The following is a 24,631-nucleotide window of genomic DNA, read 5'->3' on the forward strand; positions in this document are numbered from 1 at the left end:
TACATCTTCCGGTATATTTTGCATCTTCCCAATCTTGGATGGTCTGGGATGCAGTTTAGATATTTGTCGAGCTTATTCTTAAACATATCTACGCTCACTCCTGATATATTCCTCAGATGAGCTGGCAACGCATTGAATAGACGCTGCATTATCGATGCTGGTGCGTAGTGGATTAATGTCCTGTGTGCTTTCCTTATTTTTTCTCCTGGTATATTTTTGGGCACTATTAATCTACCTCTGCTGCTCTTTCTGATATTTTTAGTTCCATGATATTTTCTGCTATTCCTTCTATCTGTTTTCCATGCCTGAATTATCATGTAGCCGTTCTCTTCTCCTTTCCAGACTATATAATTTTTAAGAATTGTAGTCTTTCCCAGTAGTCTAGGTCCTTAACTTCTTCTATTCTAGCTGTAAAGGACCTTGTACACTCTCTATTTGTGCAATATCCTTTTGATAGTGTGGGTACCATATCATATTGCAATATTCAAGTGGACTACGAACATATGTTTTTATAAAGCATAATCATGTGTTCAGCTTTTCTTGTTTTGAAGTGCCGTAACAACATTCCCATTTTTGCTTTACATTTTGCCAACAGAGTTGCTATTTGATCATTGCATAACATGTTCCTATTCATCATCACACCAAGGTCTTTAACTGCTTCCTTATTTGTGATGGTCTCATTATTAGGTCCCTTATATGCATATAGCTTTCTTTCTCTGTCTCCATAATTTATTGATTCAAATTATCAGAGTTAAATACCATCCTATTTACCTCTGCCCAATCATATACTTTGTTAAGGTCTCTTTGTAGAGCGTTCCTATCTTCATCACAAGTAATTTCTCTAACTTCTTCTTGTGTCATCTGCGAAACTACTCACTACCGAATCCTTAACATTATTGTCTATGTCTTCAATCATAATAACAAACAGTATTGCAGCTAACACCGTACCTTGCGGCACCACCGGATATTACCTTGGCTTCATCCGATTTCTCGTACGTTTGCAATAACTATCTGTTTTTCTGTTGTGTAAAAATTCTTTTAACCATCTTCCTCTTACTTTATTCCACGATATTGTGTTTTCTAATTTTCTTCGCTAATATATTATGGTCTACTTTATCAAAAGCTTTTGCAAAGTCTAAATAAACCACATCTGTTTCATTTCCGCTTTTCATATTTTTGAATATGTTTCACGGTGGACTAACAGTTGGGTTTGTGTACTTTTTCCGGGTACGAAACCATGTTGTCCTTTATTAAACAAATTATTTTTTATTAAATGTTTCATAATATTTTTTTCTTCATTACCCTTTCATACACTTTCATTATATGGTGATGTTAGACTCCACAGGCCTATAATTACTTGCCTCTAGTCTTGATCACACTTTTGAAAGTAGGGGTAATATACGCTAATTTGTGCTCATCATATATCTTGCCTGTATCTACACTTTGTCTTAATAATATTGCAAGTGGCTTTGCGATAGAATGAACTACTTTCTTTAACAAAATAGCAGGAATTCCATCAGGCCTGCAGCAGCTCCATTTTTAATTTCATTAATAGCCTGCACAATATCAGCTTCATTAATATCTATGTCAGCTAAATATTCACTATTTTCATCCCTTACTTCTATATCATTATCTTCATTATCTATTCTAGGGGTGAATTCTCTCTTATATCGTTCTGCCAGTATGTGCAAATTTCCTTTTTTCATTCGTTAATCTCCCTTCAATTCTCAGAGGGCCTATTTCTATTCTTCTTTTATTCATCTTCTTCGCATATGAGTATAATAGTTTGGGGTTTTGCTTGATATTTAATAGGGTTTTTTCTTCCAAGTCCCGTTTTTCATTTTCTTTTGATTGTATAATCTTTTTTTCTGCATTTTCTATCTTACTTTTTAGTTCTATAACTTTCCATGCATTTTTTTCTTTTGCAAGAGCCTTTTTTCCACTTTCTGATTTTCTGGAACAAGATTCTTCTGTCTCTTGGTATGCATGAATGATGTTTACTTTTTCTTCTTCGGTATATATTTTTCCACTATTATCTCCAATATTTTTATATACTATCTCCGTATTTACCCTTATGTCATCACTTATAAACGAAAATGTTATCCCAATCTTTGTTTAATTCTTCATTAATTTCTGACCATTTTTATATTTTTACTGTAGACAAGTTGTATTTTCCATATCCTTCCCACTTTTTCATTTCTTGCTTATCTCTATTTTCACTTGCTTTGGAATGAACTGTTAATTCTATGACATTATTGGTCTGATACTTCGCATTATAACTATTATTTCTTTAACATAATTCATCTCGTTCACAAATACTAGGTCTAAAGTATTTTCCTTTCTTGTTGGCAGGTGATTTATTTGTTGAATGTTTGTATTCTAGTAGCATATCTAATAGCTTTTCAAATTGCCTCTTATCTTCTGCACTACTATTACTCTCTTTTTTATATGTATAAGTACAACCACAATCTCCTATTCGTTCTTTCCATTCTACGAAAGGAAAGTTGAAGTCACCAGATAGGAGAATAGTCCAGTCCTTGTGATTTCTACATATATCATCCAATTTTTCAATTATTAAGTCAAACTCTTTAGTATTAGGAGGTCTATATATTACTATGTTCATCAATTTTTCAGATTCAAATTCTACGCTATTAGTTCACATTCTGAGTTACTATATTTCTCATATATTTTTCCTTGTTTTTGTCTTTCCCATATATTGCGGTTCCCCCTTGATTCCTATTTTTTCTATCTGATCTATAAGTTTGGAACCCTTTTATTTGATCATCATTCCCAGTCTCTTGGGAATACCAGGTTTCACTTATAATTCATTATATCTATTTTCTTTTCATTTTGGGTTAGTTTTCTTCTAAGTACTCTATTTTTCTTTTGAGTTACTCGTAACTAAACCCTGCGCATTCATCACTATGATGGTTTTGCGTGTTTTCTCCTTCATTTAATACTGATAGTAATAAGGATTTTCCCATGTCTCTTTCCTGTTCTGGTATGTTGTTCTTTTTTTCATTTCCAGAAATTCTGACATTAAAAAATCCAACTTTTCCATAATATTTGATCTTCCTTCATCATAATTATTCATTTTGTGTCCTGAATCTGCAATTTTCTCCTGTGTTTCTGCAATATCCTCTTGCATAAATAAATACAGTTATTATCTCTTGAGTAGAATTTCGGAGCTGATGCTTTGAAATTCTTTGCTGACACCTCTGCATATCTCATTGGTGGTTTGCTTTTTCTCTTTTACCTGATATTCTTGATTTCTCTCTTTATTTGTTTCTTTCTTATTTTGGATTTTATTACTTGGTTGGTTATTTATTTGATTATGATTCATGGCTACAGGGTGCATATATTTGCTTTTTTGTCGAACTTACATCCTTTTCCTTCTTTTAGGTTTTTTACTATTTTTGGATGCAGATCTCTGCAATCATCCCCATATCCATCTAAGTATGCACATTTACCATATATTTCATAGTTTTGACATATCTTAGGATGTTTGTAGTAACATCTTTCTCCAAATCTGCAATTCCCTCTTTTTCAAAAGGTTGCAGATTTTGTCTTTCTTGTCTATTTTTTCCTCTTTCCCGTCATTGTATAGATCTGGGTAGAGCCTCTTCTGGGATTTGCTTTTCTGTGATACATATCGTATTTTATTTCTTCGTAGGTATGCTGCTTTATTGCCTCATAGTAGTATCAATGAGTATCTCTGCATCCATACTTTTATCTTGTTCTTTGTTTTTCCTTATTTTTTTCTGTCATTTCATTTTTGTTTACTTCTCTTCCGTTTTCCTCTTCTTTCTTTTTCTTCTTCTTCTTCCTCTTCCTCTTCTTCTTCATCCTCAACTATTTGTACATTCAATCTTGATTTAATAACATTGTCTATCCATGATAACATGTTGAACAAAAAATTCTTGTATCTTTTCTCAAATCTTGTATTACCTCAGCACACTGTGGATGGGTCGGAATGTTGCATGCAGCACATTTTTCTGATTAGGTTTTGTGGATTGACTATGCTATACCAAACCTTACACAGTTTGCATGCTTTTGGCATTCTTTTTCCTAACTGCATCAATTAGTATATTCACAAGATTCACCTTATTCATTTTTTCGTTTGTCGGAAATATGTTGGTTTATGTATATTTTCTTTATGAGTCTCTTGACCACCTTGGATTTTATTTGGAACTTCTTCAATTATTTTCAAGATGTGTCATTAGATTTGTTCCAGTTTGAAGGATTATATCCTTCTAATATATCTATGAATGCTTTTGTATCTTTTTGGTTAGGACTGTTGCTGATTTCATAGATGAGAAATGCCAGTTCCCTTCCTGCTACCTCATCGTATTGCGAATCTGCTAGACACTCCAAATTACGCCACCTTTTCCCGCAGTTGGAACTTACTGCCATCTTGTTCTGATTTATAGTATTACACTTGATAAACTAACTTAGAAGACGCTTTATCCTACTATTTTCACACTAATCTTATCACCGATAGTTCACGAACACTTCTAGATATTTCTCAAATTCTAGTCGTATGTTAAACTTGTTGATATCTGTTGATTATTGTGACTTCACGCGGGTACGTCACCAAGCAAGATGGCTACCTCCGAGAGGAGAGAGAGAGAGAGAGAGAGAGAGAGAGAGAGAGAGAGAGAGAGAGAGAGAGAGCAAAGGAAGAAGCCACTACGAGTAACCACCGGAGCACCTAATGCCGACATTGTGCAGGTGGAGAACCAACTGTGTGGCACATTTAGTGCTTTAATGACAGGTCACGAACTGTGGAACCAATGGGAGCCCCATAAGGAAATTACCAGCTACCCTAAGAAGGGGGCCAAGGGCAAAAAACTGCTAATATGGTGCAGACGAACTGCCAACAGCTGGAGCCCCCCCAGCAATTTCTGCGATAAGCACGTTATATCTCAAACACTTAAGTATAAAATGGGAACTCAAGACGGAAGATTACTAACTACCCTACGAAAGGAGTGGCTGATGACAACTGGTATCGATACAGTTAACGAAGGCACAGACGAATCTCCGACTGCCGTAGTTCCCGCAAGAACTACGGAGGACACATTACGTCTCAAAACAAGTAAAGGATGAAAATATGAAGTTGTGGAAGACTCTGCAACCGCCTTTGAAGCATCCACACCAGCAGCCCGAGGACTACAGGACCCGTGGAAGGTACTAAGAAGGCAGCCCCTCCAGAATTACTTCCTTTATCCCCGAAGAGAGAGAGAGAGAGAGAGAGAGAGAGAGAGAGAGAGAGAGAGAGAGAGAGAGAGAGAGAGAGAGAGAGAGAGAGAGAGAGATCGAAACTTCCAAATTTCAGGCTGAAACAATGAAACTTGCTCTGCTGTGTTATTGGCAAAGAAACAGGATGAGCTAGAGAAGACTCCGAAGCGACCTCCAAAGAATGATTAGAAAAGAAGATTGTGTAAAGACATTAAAGAAGTTTTAACAGAAAAATGGGAGAGAGACTAGACCGGCTCTGTTCCCCACGATAATCTCGACAAACATTATTAAAAAATCAGGAAAATTCTTCAAGACGTGATCGTGTATACAGTCCGTATTTAAGCTATAATTCGATTTTACGATGGGGTTAGTAATTAAAATCGGCACTACATTTTGAAAATAAGTCTTTTGAAGTCTCTCGCGCAGCTGGCGTAGGCAGCACCATGCAGTCAGGCACCAAGATGGTTGGGTTTAATATAGAATTTAGGCCAAAGGCCAATTATTAGGACCTATGAGGTCATTCAGTGCTGAAAATGAAATTGACAGTAAAAGGTTTGAAAGGTGTAACAGGAGGAAAAGCTTCTCTGTTATACAATGAAGCAAGTGTTAGGAGAGGGTGAAAAATAAGATGAATAAGGAGAATATGAAATTAGGAAAGTAAAAGAGCAAGAGAGAGGCCGAATTACAATCGTCTAACATCTCCACCTCCATATCTTTGCACCATCTTCTAAGTTAAAAAGTATTATCTTAATGATATATACTCATATAACTGTGTACGGCTATGAACAACCAAACGAGAACTACTTTGTTGCTAATACGATCGAATCCGATAGCAACATCCGTTATTGTATTCATCCGTGTGTGACAGAAATTACTGTATTCATGTTCTAAATGTAGCTGAAGCTAAGGTGACATTACGTGCATCAGCAACATGGATAAAACTCCAAAGTTTTTGTATGAATTCACACAAAGCCGTAGTAAAAGAAAACTACTAGCATGAAAGCGCTCACTTACTGTTGTTTTCACATCGACAAAAGATTAATAACGTAAGGCTTGTAATACCTATGAAAATGAGTGAAAACAAAAGGAATCGCTAATTTTTACGCAATCTATTAACGGAAGGAAAAAAACTAGTTTCCAACGAGACGTATTAGTTAATTTTTGGACTTAAATTACATCGTAAGATGAACAATATACCTTCGTTCCATAAGTTAAGTATCCAGATTCATTTACACTGACTAGGAACAAAAACATTCGTAGAGATCAAGTGATATGGTTGCATCTGGAGCGAAAGAAATTGACTAGTCGGCATCATTGCCTGCCTAGGCCATGCCCGAACCCCTACGACCATGCTGTGTTGATGGCATGCTTGTGTAATTGTAATTTAATTGAAAAGTAATCAATTACATATTTTAAGGTAATTTAAATGTAACCCTTTACCCTATATTAATTTCAGTTGTCACTGTAATTTGATAATACGACTGGTAATTATATTGTAACTGTCAGTGACATACTAAGCGTAATGTAATTACTGACAGCAATTTGTCTGCTAAATGGATGAATACGTCATACAAACGAATTCCGTCACCTTAGGGAATTTCTTGAAAAGCAATGAAATGTACACATTCCTTATGATTTCTGAATTACATGGCACAAGACACCATTATCAGCTATGTTAATATGTCAACACTGAACATAGTTGAAAACACGCCTTCCCCTCAAGATGACAAAAATGGCATAAACGGGGAAGAGCTGTTATGTCAGTCATGCTAGCCAACCAGGACAAAAATGAGTTAAATACGGCAACGCAAACTCGTATTTGTCATCAGCTGATTCTAGAACGAGAAACTGACCACCGAGTTAGTATTTATACTACGCCAATATGATGATACATATAATAAAGGTAATTCTAAAGAATAGTTCCGCACGGACTGCAAGGAACGTAACCGCGAACACGACATCCACTAGGGATTGGGGCATCCAATGTATTTCGCCATGTTTAGTACTACCCCTGGGGGTTAATTACAGTTGTGTGAATAAATATTACTTAAAATTCTTGTTTGGGAGGTAAAATTGCATAGAAAAAGCGCAACTGCCATAGTCTAGGCCACCGCGGGATAGTAATATAGATCTACCAATTATCCGATTTTCGTGGTTTCTTTACACCTGTACTGAATTATCCGAAGTCAGAATGCACTGAACCTACAGCATTAGCCACTATTAAAAATTACTATACCGATATATAGTATAGAGAATACTCTATCTCTGCATACTGACTTATCATAAGTCAATATGCATTGAATCAAGAATTAGTTTATATCAACAATTACCATACCATATATGTTGAGTCAAATTGAAAACCTGATCAAGTTAACCACCATTGAAAGATGAACAAAATTGATCCTCAAAAGGAAAAGAACCTTTAAGACGAAGGAGCAGTATTCAACACTTCAGAACCCGACCGACCTGAAGCCACCCCTGAAAGACCAACCATGGACCTAGAAAACTTCTGATGCAAAGAACTCGCAGCAGGAAAAAAACTAATGAGGCTCTAATGACAAACTGTCCCTCTATAAACTGCTATAATAGAAATCAGGCCAAAGAAGCCTGCACTTCTCTTCCTGTACACTATGTAGCCTATTATCCCTACTCGTCTGTATCTAACCTAAATTTTCATCATCCTGAGAACTTACATATAGAGGGAAGGGGAAATCTGATGCCAACACTGCCTGCTCTGTGCCGGGGGCTGGCAGAACCTACCCACTCGGAGGCTTGCGGTTCTCCATTACCCCCAGCACCCGTTAAGGCTAGTTCTGGAACAGGCAGGGCAGCTGAAAAAGAACAATTAGAATCAACTATACTACTACTGCCACTATCTCTATTTTGGTTAAATTATTTGTCAGGCTAGAAATAGGCTAAACGTACTAAAAGATAACCTGACCACTAATTTCTTGAATAACTAACTCTGTTTCCTTGCCTCCTGACCAAGACAAACATAACTGACTGGTATTACACTGAACCTTCCTACACGAAATAACAAAGAGAACATCGATCATGTGTGAGGGTACTCATCCTACAATTGCAGGGCATGCAGAGCCGATGAGCACCAACATGTCCAGCAGTAGAAGGCTCGATCGTCGAACTGTAGATGAAGCAGAAGCTGAGGCATTTGCAGACGGCGACGACGTTTATTTTCTAACTTATCCATAGCGAGTACAAAGTAGCTATCTAAAGTCAAATCGGGAGAAAAACGTTAATAACAGTCCAAGGTCGTAATCTGTATCCAAAATACAAAAACTCTTTGAATGGGGTCAGGCTAAATGACCAAAAGTTCGCCTGTTGTGGGACTAATCCGCACAGCATGGTAGACAAGAAACAATTGAGGAACCAGGCCTTGGGTGGCCAGTATTTGCAGCAGCGTTGCCAATGGTAACACCGGTAACTCATTTGATTAGATTTTACCTGCAGCGTTGGTAACACTGACAGTTAAAAATTACCCACTTAGTGGGTAAATATGTGGAGATATAGTTCGGGCTGGTCAGTGACCAGGGCTAATTCAGGTGTTCAGGGAGTGTATTGCAATATATAATTTGAGTCCTGGAGAAAAGAGTACTATAGAAAAACCTACAAAGTTCTAGATGGATAGTGTGAAAGAGATAAGGAAAGAAAAAGCCTTAAAATTAAAGAATGCGTGCAAGATCGAGGTGAACAACACAGATATGAATGTCCCTCTTCTGACTGTTATTGGCCTTTGGTCACCTAACTCTGCTCTTTTTACTTTTCGTTACTCCACTCGCTTTACTTCCATTACGTACTGACTTTCACTCTGTTCTTTAATTATGCTCCACTGCCCTTTATTATCATTTAGTTTTCCTCCAGCCGCTTTGTTTACTGTTATTCAATTTTGATTCAATCCCTTTTCCCTCCGTTACTGAATTGTGCTTAACTCCCTCAGCCTCCACACCCTTTGCCTTCTATCATTCACTTTCACTCCATCCTTTTCCTTCTGGCACTGATTTTTACAACATTCCTTTATCTTTCCTTTATTGACTTCTACTCTACTCCCTGTGCTTTCTCTAGTTTCACTCTTATTCCCCTCCACTTCCTTTTGATTTGCGTTCTAATATTCCCTGTTACTCCATCCAATTGATTTCTCCTGTTCACCTTGACTCATCTTCTTTTGTTTTATGTAGTTTTTTGATTCCACTCCTTTGTCTTCTATCAAATGCTTTTACTCCCTTTTCCTTTACTTTCTTTGACGTTTACTACTCTTTCTTTGCTTTCTGTTGGTTACTTTCACTCCTACTTTGCTTTCTGCTCTTTACTTTCACTTCTACTTTCCTTTCTGCTATTTACTTTCACTTCTACTTTGCTTTCTGCTCTTTACTTTCACTCCTACTTTGCTTTCTGCTCTTTACTTTCACTTCTACTTTATTTCTGCCTTATTTTTCTGCTTTATTTACGTTTTTCTTCTACTTTGCTTTCTGCTCTTTTATGCTTTCACTCCTACTAGTGCTTCTGCTCTTTACTTTCACTCCTAACTTTCTTTCTGCTATTTACTTTCACTTCTACTTTGCTTTCTGCTCTTTACTTTCACTCCTACTTTGCTTTCTGCTATTTACTTTCACTTCTACTTTGCTTTCTGCTCTTTACTTTCACTCCTCCTTTGCCTTCTACTATTTACTTTCACTCCTACTTTGCTTTCTGCTATTTACTTTCACTCCTACTTTGCTTTCTGCTATTTACTTTCACTCCTACTTTTCTTTCTGCTATTTACTTTCACTTCTACTTTGCTTTCTACTATTTACTTTCACTCCTACTTTGCTTTCTGCTATTTACTTTCACTTCTAATTTGCCTTTTGCAATTTACTTTGACTCCTACTTTGCCTTCTGCTATTTGCTTTCACTCTTACTTTGCTTTCTGCTATTTTACTCCTAATTTGCCTTCTGCTATTTGTTTTCACTCCTACTTTGCTCCTTGTTATTAATTTTCACTCCTACAGTACTTTGCTTGCTGCTATTTATTTTTAATATGTATATAAATCCTTTGCTCAGGGCCCAAACATGGGGGGGAGGGGTACTACTTTCCCAGGGCCTGGCTGTTTGGGGGCTCTGTGACAGTAGCTTATCTATTTCAACTTATCTTTTTAGACATAACAAAATCAAAGGATGAAGGATGATCTAGGGGCCTGTGCTCCCCAAACGATTAAATCAATTAAACAGGATGGCGGAAACCACAGACAGTCATGATCTTGTATTGTATCCAGCATAGCATGACAAAAATTACACAATACATTATGAAAAAATTGGTAAACATCAGTGGAGTCAGAAAGTTACAAACTTTATTTTTCCTTTCCTTTCTGCTTACCTTTATTCCTCCTTTGTTTTTTGCTATTTACTTTTAATCATCCTTCTTTGCTTTCTGCTATCTTTGCTGTTAATCCTCCTCCTTAGCTTTCTGCAATCTTTACTTTTAATCTTCCTTCATTGCTTTCTGCTATCTTTGCTGTTAATCCTCCTCCTTTGCTTTCTGCATTCTTTACTTTTAATCCTCCTTCTATATTTCCTGCTATCTTCACTTTTAATCCTCCTTCTTTGCTTTCTGCTATCTTTACTTTTAATCCTCCCTCTTTGCTTTCTGCTATCTTTACTTTTAATCCTCCTTCCCTGCTTTCTGCTATATACTTTTACTATAACTCCTTTGCTATCCTCCATTGGTTCCTCATATTTATTTTTACTACAGATCCTTGGCTTTATATCACATACTATTATTCCTATTACTCTTTCCCTTTCATCTATATTGCTAATCTCTTCCCTTTCCTGTTATTTGCATTCACTACACTCACATTTGTCTTTTCTGGGTTCGACCTGTGTCTGCCGGTGAAAAATCCCTGTAGCTCATTTTTCCAAGTATAAATAGATCCTAAATATACCAGAGAAAAAGCTAGCATGGTATGCTGAAGTTACTACCCTCAGCGTGAGCACCCCCAGGGGCATCGGTATAAAGTATTGGGGCGAAGTGGAAGCCACTACTCACAGGTTCCCTGCCAATTACAAGATTCCTCTTCAAAATCCCTCCACTGTGGGAGCCGTTACAAGGACCACCCACCTTACCCTCCTCTCGCTACTACTACTAATACCCACGCGCGTCCTTCATTCCTGTATTAGCGATTGTGTGCGATCCACGCGTTTGTCACAACTCCCTGGATTTACACTTTCTTCGCGATGTCGGCTGGAGAACTTACTTCTGCACCTAAGTTGAGTACTCCAATTTACGTTTTGTAACTTATAAGGTTGAGGTGTTTTCCATAGTCGCCTTCGGCCCCTCAGAAAACGTATTGTGGGCGCTGTCGGCTGACCCGCCATTTTGGGAGCACCATCACTACGCGGGTGAATTTGTCACACACTAATTTCCACAAAGTTTTTATATTATATTTATGGAATTTGATTTACAATCATTTCCCAGTGACAGTTATATATTATTTACTTACTTTGAACCGAGTAAGATCGGGACTAGGCCTAACTCGCTCGTGACTTTCGCTGGGGCTAAAGAATAGTTATTTAACTTGTACTTTAACATAACCCTCCCCCAGTGGCTCAGGGGCGGGTTTGCACCTGTCCCTACATAATTTTATCATGATGCACATGTGCAACTATTAGGCTACGGGTAGCCTATCAAAATTGTTGCGGGAGAGGAGGGAACCCTATCCCTCTCTCTCTCTCGTAAGGAGAATATGCATGTTTTAGTGTTAACACGATCTTAGATAAGTCTTGATTTATGCACGTTGATGATTTTCATTTTACTAAGAGGTTGGTTGAGTTGCCCCCTAGCTTGACTGACCTAGCCTAGGCTAGGCCTAGGAAGGTAGGCTAGGTGCCCCTTCCCTGGTACCCTTTATACAACCCCCCCTCCCTGTCCGTGCTACGGTGTTAGCAGGGAGGATATAAAAAATAGAGAGCCTCTCTCTTATTATTTTGTTGGATCTATCCTCCCTACCGGTCTAGATCGAAAAATTCGATTTAGTTGGTTTGGTCGAGGACCACCCTCCCTACCAGTCTAGATCGAAAAATTTGGTTTAGTAGGTTTGGTCGAGGACCACCGTTCACTTCAGGCTAGCAGGGGAGGTCAATTAGCCTACCCTGTCCTGTTCTGTTGTGGTCTCAGAAGCTTAAAATGGATCCATATGGGGTACTCTCCTTTTGCCTTAATCTCCTGGCAACTCTTCAATGTTACCTCTCTATGAATGTTATGTATTATTGGTATTTATATTTATTGTGTTACTTAGATGAAGATACCGGTCTGGTACGCCTTGATCTAACCCACTACAAGGCCACAGCCTCCTGATCGAGAGTGAACACCGACCAACCGCAACGGAACATAGGCCCAGTCGGCCCACTACCTATGAAGTAGTAGGCTACATAACCTCGGTAAAGGTCTATCTCTGATTGGGTGGGTGGCCAGGCGATCACGACCGACCACACCATATACCACTCCCGCTGCTTCCTAGCTCGGTCTGATCGAGCCCTATAACTCATGGTACTAGTAGTCTTATCGATGAAAGACCTCTCGAATTCACATAAGTGGAGAGGAGGGGGTTGGGTGTGGGGAGGGGTTATCGGTATTATAGGTAATCCCTTATGTCTCCGAGTAAAAGGTGCATGCTCTCTTCGGACTTATCTTCGGTGCTGAAGTTCGGTACTCATAAATAAATTTCAAATTACAGATGGTTCGTTGCCAGGCGGAAGGGTGCCCTGCCTCCCTGGGCAAACCTTACGGCCACGTTGTTTGCCATTCACATGCCAACTGCGCCGTACAGTTGGAGAATTATATGGTCTGGCACCCAGACACATGCACAGTGTGCTACAAGATGGTGTCACTCCTGACTGATGAGCAGGTAAGTATCTTTGCTGCATCATTGACAAAAAATTTCTGCTATAATAACTTGAAAGGTTGCTATACAGGCTCTATTACCAGGTACAATATTAATTCGGGTTCCTCCATGACAGGCTACTTCCGAGGCCCGACATGAGGCAAGGGTGGCACTCTGGAAATGGGTTGCGGGGTTCGACAAGAACGCGCCGAAAGGCCAACCCTGTGTCCTGGACGCCGGACTATGCTCCCTTCTGTTCCAAGGAGCCACAGCCACGACAGCGGTTCCGGCGCACATTGCTGAGCACCTCATTGAAGCCATTCAGGTAGCCACAATGCCACTCGCAGACGACCAGGAGAACTTGGTGATGGAGGAGGTGGCAGCGAAGAATATCAATTTGGAGCCCATAGTCACGGAGGAACAGGTAGGTGGGGAGGTAAGTGAAGCAAGTCTCCTTAGTCCTACTCCTTCTTCTTCCTCTTCTTTCCTGGGCTTCTCTAGGCCCACCCCCCCCTCCTGAAGGAGCGCTTTCAGTCGCGCCTAAAATAAAATCACTGAAACCAAAGACCCTGCGAAAGAGATCTAAACCAGCTCCGCCAGCGGCAACGAAGTTGTCTTCGGCCCCACAGCTGTCAACTTCCACCGCTCAGTCGCCTGCTGCCAGGGATCCTGCCCCTACTATTGGGTTGAGAATGAATGTCACCGATCCTAAGGCGGCAGAGTCTGGATTTGACCCAGAAGCCTTCACTAACCTTCTACTGATGAAGGTTAGTAGAGTAATTAATCAGAGGCTTGAGTCGATACAACTTGCCCCATGCTCAGATACCTCCGGCTAGGCATTTACGTTTCTGACCGAGAGGATCAGGCCTTTGGAGGAAATGCTGACCGGACTTCTCCACTCCTGGACCCCGGCGCTATCTATGATGGTGCTGGACATGTCTAAGCTTCCACCTTTTGATAAGGGGAATCCATGGCGGTTAGCACTACATGCCCCTTTCTCGGATGGGAAACTAACTATTGAAGGGTGCGGAACCCGGCTGACTGAAGATTTTGAGCTCTTTCCGCCAGGTCTCCAATTTCCATTCCCTGGCTTCATTAGACTAGCAAAACATGCCTAGTCAGAGTGGATAAAGTCCCGAAGGAGACAGTGATCTTCCCGAGGGAACAAGCTCAAGCTACTTGGGTCCGCACCCTCTCCGAGTGGGGTTGCGTTAACACAAAGTTAACGCCTCACAAAGGGAATTTTACAATGTTTGTGACCCCAGACGGAATTCCGTCACCATGCACATCTAAGGTGGCGGAGTTGACGCTGCAAGCAGCGGCAGAGGATAAGCCTATACCAGTGCTGAGAGAGACGGAGGCTACCTCCCTTCTCTTCCCTACCGGATTGGACTTTTGGAAGGACGCACCGGCTACGTTTACTACAGGTAAACTCGACCCGGACTGCGCTTCTGACCTATTCTCGGAGAAGCTGCCTAGAATTCCGGACCACTTGGTCAAAACAGAATTCGAGGCTGGCAAGATCTATCAACTCCGTCACGGCGGTGGAGTTGGTAGCATCTACATATGTCAATGAGCAAGTATTCAGGGTCCTGACGAAAGTGCTGTTGCAGACTTTCCAAGTGGACCTATACGACTTTGCAGTGGCGAGACGAGCTTGTAGGAAGCACATCCTGGCGGGTGCCTCTATAAGACATGAGCCTAATAGGCCCATAAAGTCATCAGTGTGAGGAGAAAACCTTTTCCCCAAAGAGGAGGTTAACAACATCTTCCAGGAGGCATCCAGAGCCAACCAGAGTCTTCGGGTTCGTTGGGGTCTCCTCTTCAAACGGAAGTTTGAGGGGCCCGGACACCAAGTCAGAACCAAAAAGAAGGTAAGGAGATACAACCCTTACCAAGCCTCTCGCCCACAGACAATAATGCAAGCAGTGCCAGTATCTCAGGTTTGCAAGCCGTCAACATCTAAGGCGCTTCCACAACAACAGTTTGTACTAGTACAAACTCCTCCAGCCCCACAACCATCTATCTCCTCAGCCATAATGACCTCCCCAGCCTTCAACCCCACCTATGAAGTGCGAGATCTCTTTCACAGCTATAGTAGGCATGCTATAGTAGCAGGGGCAGAGGTGGCGCCCGGCTACGAAGCGGATCAAGAGGTAGGGGTTTCCGCGGAGGTAGAGGTACCAGACCTGCAACTAACCAGTGAGAATCCGCAGGTAGGAGGGAGATTGTATCTCTTCCGGGACCCCTGGACCTTCAGTCCATGGGCCCACAGTTTAGTCTCGAAAGGTCTAGAGTGGAAATGGGAAAAAGGGCCCCTCCACCAATCAGTTTTTATCAGATGCCAACGGCAGACCTTATAGACTATACCAAAGATCTCCTCCAGACTCAGACAAAAGAAGAGTAATTCTGGACTTCTCCCGTCTCAACTCATACATTCACTGTGACAAGTTCCGCATGCTGACCATCTCGCAGGTACAGACCTTACTTCCCCGTGGGGCCGTCAAGCTAGGAAAACAGGCTTATTTATTTAGTCATGCCATTCGGGCTCAACATTGCATCCAGGATATTCACCAAACTGGGAGAGACGATAGTTCAAGAACTAAGAACGAGAGGGGTATTGTTAGTAGCCTATCTAGACGACTGGCTCATTTGGGCAGCCAACGTCGACGAATGCCGCAAATCAACAGCCAAGGTGATGGAATTCTTGGAATTTCTGGGATTCCAGATAAACAGAGAGAAATCCTGGCTCGTCCCGACCTCTCGCTTCCAATGGCTGGGAATCCAATGGGACCTAAACAAACAAGAGCTATCCCTCCCACCCAAGAAGATCAAAGAGATAGCAAAGCCTATAAAACAGTTCCTCAAAAACAAGAAAGCTTCTCGGCGTGCCCAAGAAAGGATTCTAGGGTCGCTGCAGTTTGGGTCAGTGACGGACGTCCTGTTGAAAGCCAGATTGAAGGATATCAATCGAGTCTGGAGAACGAGAGCCAAAATCAAACTCAGAGACAAGGTCTCGGCAATTCCACCTATTTTGACAAAAAGGCTCCGTCCATGGACGAAACGCCAGAACCTAGCCAAGTCAGTACCCCTACAATTCCCTCCGCCGTCTTTAACCATCCACACCGACGCATCTCTGAGTGGGTGGGGAGGGTATTCATAATACAAGAAAGTACAAGGAACATGGTCGGAGACATTCCGCCAGTTTCATATCAACATTCTGGAAGCAATGGCAGTTTTCTTGACCCTAAAACGACTGGCTCCAGCCAGAAACGTTCATATAAGACTAGTCTCAGACAGTCTAGTAGTAGTCCACTGTATAAACAGAGGAGGCTCCAGGTCAAGCAAACTGAATCATGTATTAATTGCAATATTCTCATTGGCGGAGAAGAATCATTGGCACCTGTCAGCAATTCACCTGGCAGGAGTAAGAAATGTTATCGCTGACGCACTTTCCAGGACAACTCCACTGGAATCGGAGTGGTCCCTGGACAAGAAGTCATTCCGTTGGATTTGCAATCAGATCCCGGACCTTCAGGTAGACCTTTTTGCCACGGAAGCCAACCACAAACTACCATGCTACATGGCCCCCAATCTAGACCCTCTAGCTTACACCACGGATGCGATGTCCATAGATTGGAACAATTGGCGGAAGATTTATCTATTTCTACCGGTGAATCTTCTGATGAAGGTCCTGCACAAGCTGAGATCTTTCACAGGACAAGTAGCATTAGTGGCACCCAACTGGCCAAAGAGCAACTGGTTTCTTCTAGAACTGAATCTTCGGCCCAAACGGATCCCCCGTCCGGAACTGACTCAGGTAGTACAAACTCAGACTGTGTCAGCTTCCTCAAAAGTTCTGAGTGCCTTAACTTTATGGATTTCATGAAGTTTGCGGCTCAAAGGGACGCTAGTATTGATCCTTTAAACATCATATTCATAGAATCAGATAAAAGGGATTCAACAATCAAGCAATATGATTCAGCAGTAAAGAAATTGGCCAAATTTCTAAAGGATTCAGATGCTCATGAGATGACCACAAATCTGGCAATCTCATTCTTTAGATCTCTATTTGAGAAAGGTCTAGCCGCCAGTACCATTACTACAATCAAATCAGCCTTAAGGAAGATTTTCCAGATAGGTTTTAATATCAACATGTCAGACGCATACTTCTCTTTGATTCCAAGAGCATGTGCCCGTCTGAGACCAACAGACCTCCCTCAGACAGTCTCTTGGCTTTTGAATGATGTTCTTAAACTAGCCTCAGACACTGATAATGAGTCACGCTCATATTTAACCCTTCTTAGGAAAACCTTATTTTTAATGGCCCTAGCCCGTGGCCACCGAGAGATTTAAGGCCTGATGATTCACCCAGCCATCCTAATCCACGTCAACACTTAGAGGCCATCATTCAAAGGCAGGCAACGGCCTTGAGGTCAGTTTATGTCGTACCTTGGTGAGGGAAAGAGCTACACTTCTCCGACGAATTAAAGCGTCATTTTCGTAATAATCGTGAAGAAAAAACATGGTAAATAAGTGTAGTGTGCCAAGGTGTCGTGGGAATTATAAAAATTCCGAAAAAAAACATTCTTTTACATTTCCAAGTGATGAACTTCGGCGGAAATGGCTCCTTGCTATCAAAAGAGAAGGATTCACACCAACCACGCACAGCAGGGTAAGTCATTTCCGAATGCTGTTTATAGTGTGTGTGTGTGTGTGTGTGGGTGTGTGTGTGTATGGGGGGGGGTGAATATTGATATATGTGTGTGTGCTAGCATCTATTTGTTAAATCAATATAATGGAACCTACATTGTAACAAACCTGTCATCAGAAATATTTAAATTTGGTACAGTGGGTTCCTAGTAACATTAGTTTTCAATGTTGACATATTAAAAAAAAAAAAAAGAAACTTACAGTTAAAACCGATTAGATTACATAATGAAAACAATGTTAACTTATTGCTTGTGATCTGTTTAACTTAGTCTTCTTTAACGGACAATTCTAATCTTTCTAAAACAATGATAATGCTACGTCATATCGTTGAAGAAAACACAGATTGTTGCAATAAAAATAAGCGGGAACCATAACGAATACTAATGCTAGTTTGCTACTGAACGTTCAAGGTGTGTACGATGTGTGAGTGTGTATGTGTATTTATGTGTATATGTTTAAAAATTTTTTGCAATGTTTATGCTTTTACGGTTTATGAAATACACACATGAACAATTCTTGTCATTGAGCATGAATGATGTAAGCGGACAATTGTTGAAATGCAGTATATTTCTTTGTAGGTGTGCGAGATGCATTTCCAGTCCGGGGACATCATTTGGGAAACTTCGCATTTTGATGAAAAGATGGGGAAGAAAGTCACTGCAAGATTTTCAAAGCCTCGATTACGTTCTGGTGCCGTACCATCGCTCTTACCGAATTGCCCTTCATATCTTTCCTCTGCTTCCCATGTCAGAGAAACTCCAGAATCGAAGAGAGCGAGGCTTGACGAAAGACATTTACAAATTGCAATGGCGGACAGTATAGCAACCCATAAGCTATACAAGGAAGAGAAATCTTTCAAAAACATAGAAGAACTCATATCAAATAAATTAGACTTTCTAGACACCTCATACTGGACAGTAGTAAAACGAGAAGGTTATGTAAACATCTGTAGGATTTTGGATCCCCCTGAACATCATATACTCTTGTCATTGATTATAAATGCTGATTGTTCAGTCAGAGTGTTTGCTAGAGGTGTCGAAGTTAAAAAGCTAGGAGATTATAAAGTTCCCTCTCAGTTTAATGACACTGCTCAGTTAGAACTGGTATTGAATAAACTTAAGGCTGTTGATATAGAGCAAAATTCAAAAGATTCTATTAACGTAACCCTTGTATTGCAGTTGGTCATTTCATTATTGAGAAACATTCGTAACGAGGACTCGAAGTTTTTCTCAGCAATCACATTCATATGTGAGCAGTTGCATTTGATGACCCTTAAAAGACTAGAATATTCTTCTGAATTTGTAATATTTTCATCACTGCTGTATAACTGTTCGCCTCAAGGGTATAGACTGTTGAGAGATAGTAGTTATGTAATCCTCCCTAGTTTTTCGACAATTATAAGGGTTTTAGTTTAAAAAAACTTCAGTCCATCCATTGAACAACATGACGAAAATTTTCTTGCCTACATTAAGCAAAAATTCAAATCCCTTTCACCTAATGATAAAACTGTAAATCTGTTGTTGGACGAAATTCATTTAAAGGCATATTTAGATTATAAAGGGGGTAGCATTGTGGGCTTGGCTTTTGACAGCTGTGTAGCAGCAACCAGTGCAATGGTTTTCATGTTGAACAGCATCACGTCAACGTTCAATGATGTTGTACATATCATACCCACAAAATGCATCAGAGCTGAAACATTGCATACTATAATAAGGAAGGTTATAGTAGGTTTAGAAAACATCGGTTTCACTGTACTTGTAGTCATAACGGACAATAATTCTATCAATAGTAAAGCGATGTCATTTTTTGCTAATCCACCTAAATTATCCATAGTATACCCACACCCTCTCCAAATAAGTCGACCACTTTTCTTTATGTTTGATTCGGTCCATATTTTTAAATGCCTCAGAAATAATTGGTTTGGGCAAAAAGATAGTAATGAGAAAACAATGAGATTTCCAAAATTTTCCTTTACAGGTCATTATTATGAAAATAATATTGAAATATATTATGCCCCATTAATTACCTTGCAAAAGCTGTACTCTTTAGAGGCAAAATCCCTTTTGAAACATTCATATGGTTTAACACAGAAAGCTTTGTGGCCGTCAAATCTTGAAAAGCAAAACGTTAATCTGGTTCTAAAAATTTTCAATGAATATATTACTGAAGCACTTTTGTCATTTGGAAAGGAAAACTTCTTGCCATTTTCCGCTGAGGCAGCCCATTATATCAAAGTAATTCATACTTGGTGGACGATAATGAACGTGAAGTCAAAGTTCAAAGGCAAAAGATTGAATAATCCGTACGCTACACCCTTAACTAATGAAGATGGAGATAAAAAATACGAATTTCTGAAAAACTTTGACTTATGGTTACAAGTTTGGGATGATATTAAAACAGGTAAAGGAAATCTAACAAGAGAGACGTTCACTGCCATAAAGTATACAACACAAGCAATGATTGGAATAGCAGAGTACTGTATTTCTGAATTAAAAATGGATTATATCTTACCAGGAAAATTTCAAACAGATAACTTGGAAGCAAGATTTAGTAAATATCGTCAAATGTCCGGTGGTAATTATAATATATCTGTAAGGCAGATTTTTGAGTCAGAGAAAAAACTCAGAATGATTTCTTTGCTTAAAAAAGAGTTATCTTTGGATGGAAAGCCTGTTAAATTATCTCAGTTTGATGAGAGTAAATGGGATGAAATGAAATCAAATGTGCAGGAAAACTTGGCTATACGTAGATGTAAATGTTGTAAAAAGAGACTTTGATGAGTGTGAAGAAGTTCTTCCAATAATTGTATACTTGGCGGGTTATTGTTGTTACACAGTTGATAAGAGATTAAGGTGTAAATTTTGCAAGGAACTCACTACAGAAACAAGTGATGAAGATTTTCCTCAAAGCCACAATTACATAAACGGTGTCAGCAGAGGTTCACTCCTACATCCAAGTGCTAGTACTGTAAATATTATCATGTATACATATTTAGTTATCAAAAAGCTCACACAAATGAAGAGTTTTCTAAGCTCTAAAAATCATCGAAATGTGGCATTGGCAGTGACATTAAAAGCTATAGCTAATGATGATGCTGGATTTGCTATTGATACTTGTGACGCAGGCCACGTCACAGATAAAATTGAAAATATGCTTGCGTGGTCTGCCACAAATTCTCTTTTGAATAATTTTTGTCGTAGAGAAAATGAATATCTGGCTTTTAACAAAAGTGAATGTAAAAAAAGGAAACTGGAAACATTAACAAATTAATCTACTTACATCTAGTTACTTGTCTTTTTATTTATATTTATCATTATCATAATTAGTACTAATATCATCATCATTATTATTGTGATCATTACTATAATTTTTAGAATAAGTTTTTAACAAAACTGAATGTAAAATAAGAAAACTGGAAACATTAACAAATTAATTTACATAAATTTAGTTATTTGTTGTTTTATTTATCTTTATCATTATCATTATTGATATTAATATCATCATCATTATTATTATGATCATTACTGTAATTTTTAGAATAAGTTTTTAACAAAACTGAATGTAAAATAAGAAAACCGAAACATTAGCAAATTGATTTATATGAATTTAGTTGTTTGTCTTTTTATATATATTTATCATTATCATAATTAGTATTAATATCATCATCATTATTTTTATGATCATTACTATCGTTTATAGAATAAGCATTGACATGGAATCTTGCTGTTCCCTTTCATTATCTATTCATAACCTGGGTATCTCTTTATTGAATAAATAGTTATTTAATTATTATACATATGTTTCACTTCCATCTTTTTATTGAAATTTTCATTATAAACTTTGTTATTAATTTTTGGAATAACAACCTGAATGCGCTACTTCACTGTTTTCCACTTATCTCCGGGAGGAAAAGGGTAAGGAAAGAACCGCGCGACCATGGCCTCTAACCTCTACGGTCACAGACCATTGACCAGGCCTTCAATCTCTCGGTGGCCACGCCTAGCCTCAGGTGCCAGAATATCTGAACTCTCGGCTCTCTCTAGAAATCCAGGCCATATTGAATTCCTCCCGTCAGGTGAAGTTCTGCTATCCCCCGATCGGCAGTTTCTGGCTAAGAACGAGAACCCACAAACAGGTGCACTCCTTGGAAAATTCTTCCTCTCACACAGGACACATCATTGTGTCCTGTCAGTACCCTTAAATCCTTTCTAGCTAGAACTTCCCAAAAATCTTCAGGCCCTCTGTTTTTTAGAGAGAAAGGTGGGACAATTTCTCTAAAAGGTATTAAGACAGCAAATACTCTACTTTATTAAACAGGCCAATCCGGATTCAGTCCCACCTGAAGAGATATACAGGTTGGAAATCTCCAGCAGTTTTTAAACACTATCTTAAAAATCTGGAGTCCCTTAAATTCTCAGCAGTGGCTGCAGGGAGCATAGTCTCCCCTGAATGATTGAGTTTACTAACTCCTTAGCCCTTTCTGTTAATTTTTCCCCTATACTCTCTCCTCCCTACCTGACTCGCTTGTATTCCCCACCAACCTCTCTCTTCCGGGCCAGGCCGGGCCTTAACCATCCCGCCACCAGAACATGTATATAGTATCGAAACCTCGGTTTCGAGACCATATTGGTTTTATGAAACTGTAGGTACATACCCGTCTAGATTGCTCAGATACCATAAATGTACATTGTCATATTATGTTTTCTCGTTTTTTACTAGTTCTAAATCATCGTTTAAGTTCGAGTTTAAGTAGTATATAAGAAAATTTTTGCCTTGTTATAGAGCATTAAATTGATTTTTCAAATTAAGCTTAGGTTTCATTAACCCCCTTTTATACACTTGTTTGGTATCTGTTTAGCTTGGATGGGAATTCTCTGATACTTTTTCACCGGCAGACACAGGTCGAACCCAGAAAAGGGATTTTGAAGAAGGAAAAATCTATTTCTGTGGGAGGCCCTGTGTCGCCCGGTGAACCCAGCCCTTCTCTTTCTTCTTCTTTGCTTTCCCCACCCTAGCCAGTCCAAGCTTGGTGGTCTATTCCAAGAATGAAGGACGCGCATGGGTATTAGTAATAGTAGCGAGAGGAGGGTACAGTGGGTGACGCTTGTAACGGCTCCCACCGTGGAGGATTTTGATTTTTGAGGATCTTCTAATTGGCAGGGGACCTGTGAGTAGTGGCTTCCACTTCGCCCCAATACTTTATACCGACGCCCCTGGGGGTGCTCGCGCTGAGGGTAGTAACTTCAGCATACCATGCTAGCTTTTTCTCTGGTATATTTAGGATCTATTTATACTTGGAAAAATGAGCTACAGGGATTTTTCACCGGGCGACACAGGTCCTCCCCCATAAATAGATTTTTCCTTCGTCAAAATCCATTTTTACTCCACTAACTTAGTTTTCTGTTATGTATTTACTTTAACTCCACTCCCTCAGCTTTATGTTATTTATCATGACTCCATCTGTGCTTTTTATCATCTCCCTTTACTCCTCTTGCATTGCCTCTTCTTTATTTACTTTTTCAGCTCCTTTTGCTCTCTGTTACTTGAGCTTACTCTAGTTCCTTCAGTTGCAGTTAATTTTGCGCCGCTCGAATTTAGTCTGGTGCCTTTGGTTGCTGTTACTAAATTTCACTCCACTACCCTAGCTCTATGTTAACTACCTATACTAACCTTACTTTCCTTTCTACTAGTTTTACTGCACTTCCTTTGCTTATTACCATTACCTATCTTTACTCTACCTTTTGCTTCCTGCTATTTAATTTTTCACAATAAACTTTGTTTTCTGTTATTTATATTCATTGCTTTCAATTTACTATCTGTTATTTGTATTTTGTTTCCCTATTTTCAGTTTCCGCTATATATTTACTTTGACTCGAATCCTTCCTTTTGCTCTCTCTGTCTCTGCACCTGAATGTGCCACTTCACAGAACCTATAAACAAATCTTTGTGGTGGGCTTTGGGTTAAAGTGATTTTTAATCATGCATGTGCACAATCTCCTTGATAATTCCTAATGAGAATTTAATACAAAAATCTAGCCTGCATGATTAAGGAGTTACGAGTTTACAGATAACTAACTAAATGAGACTAATTTTTACTGGTGAAAAATCAATTGACAAGAAATTCTTATAAAAAAATAACCTAACACAGATGACTAACTGAAATTCATTTTTCAAACTACAAAACATCAGATTAGCACTCACTTGCTGTTCAGTCTCCTGAACACTTAATCTTCCTGGACTGGAGTCCCTCGTGTATTCAAGAGTGCCAGTGCTATTTCCAGTTCCAGGCATCATGGCAGACGGTGACCCAACACTTGTCAACCCTGACCAAGTCCCACTATTTCCCTTGGATCCACGGCTGTTGGAAGAACTGCTGCCATTCCCAGTTGATATAGTTACATTTCCCCCAGATACCCCTCCCCCACCACTAGATCGTCTACTACTGTTGCTTGTACTGCTACTGCCACTACGCCCTGCAATACAGTAATTAGTTAGTGGGATCATTATAAAACATAATTCTCTTTTTCAATTTTTCCTGTGCTAAACAAAATTACAAAATATGAATATATCCCATAATTTTTTCAAATGAAAACTTATGGGTTAGAATGTTTTAGAAAAATACAATTACATATTTCATTAATGGCTTAACCTTACAACTTGAATATATTATATATATATATATATATATATATATATATATATATATATATATATATATATATATATATATATATATATATATATATATATATATTATATATATATATATATATAATATATATGGGTGTTTCAAAATTAGAGGCCCCTCT

The 24,631-nt window shown here is 39.2% G+C and overlaps 1 protein-coding gene across 8 annotated transcripts in view; it reads right to left on the reverse strand.

Moving 5' to 3' along the window:
- The window catches only part of LOC135219333 (zinc finger protein DPF3-like), a 345,538-nt gene that overhangs the window by 45,030 nt on the left and 275,877 nt on the right, over nucleotides 1-24,631 (reverse strand). For all 8 annotated transcript variants that reach the window (XM_064256007.1, XM_064256003.1, XM_064256006.1 and 5 more), the window contains one exon: nucleotides 24,024-24,295. In XM_064256007.1, coding sequence (XP_064112077.1) covers nucleotides 24,024-24,295 — 272 coding nt within the window. The remainder of the gene's footprint in view (nucleotides 1-24,023; nucleotides 24,296-24,631) is intronic.

Source organism: Macrobrachium nipponense, chromosome 1 (assembly GCF_015104395.2).
Source record: "Macrobrachium nipponense isolate FS-2020 chromosome 1, ASM1510439v2, whole genome shotgun sequence".
NCBI lineage: Eukaryota > Metazoa > Arthropoda > Malacostraca > Decapoda > Palaemonidae > Macrobrachium > Macrobrachium nipponense.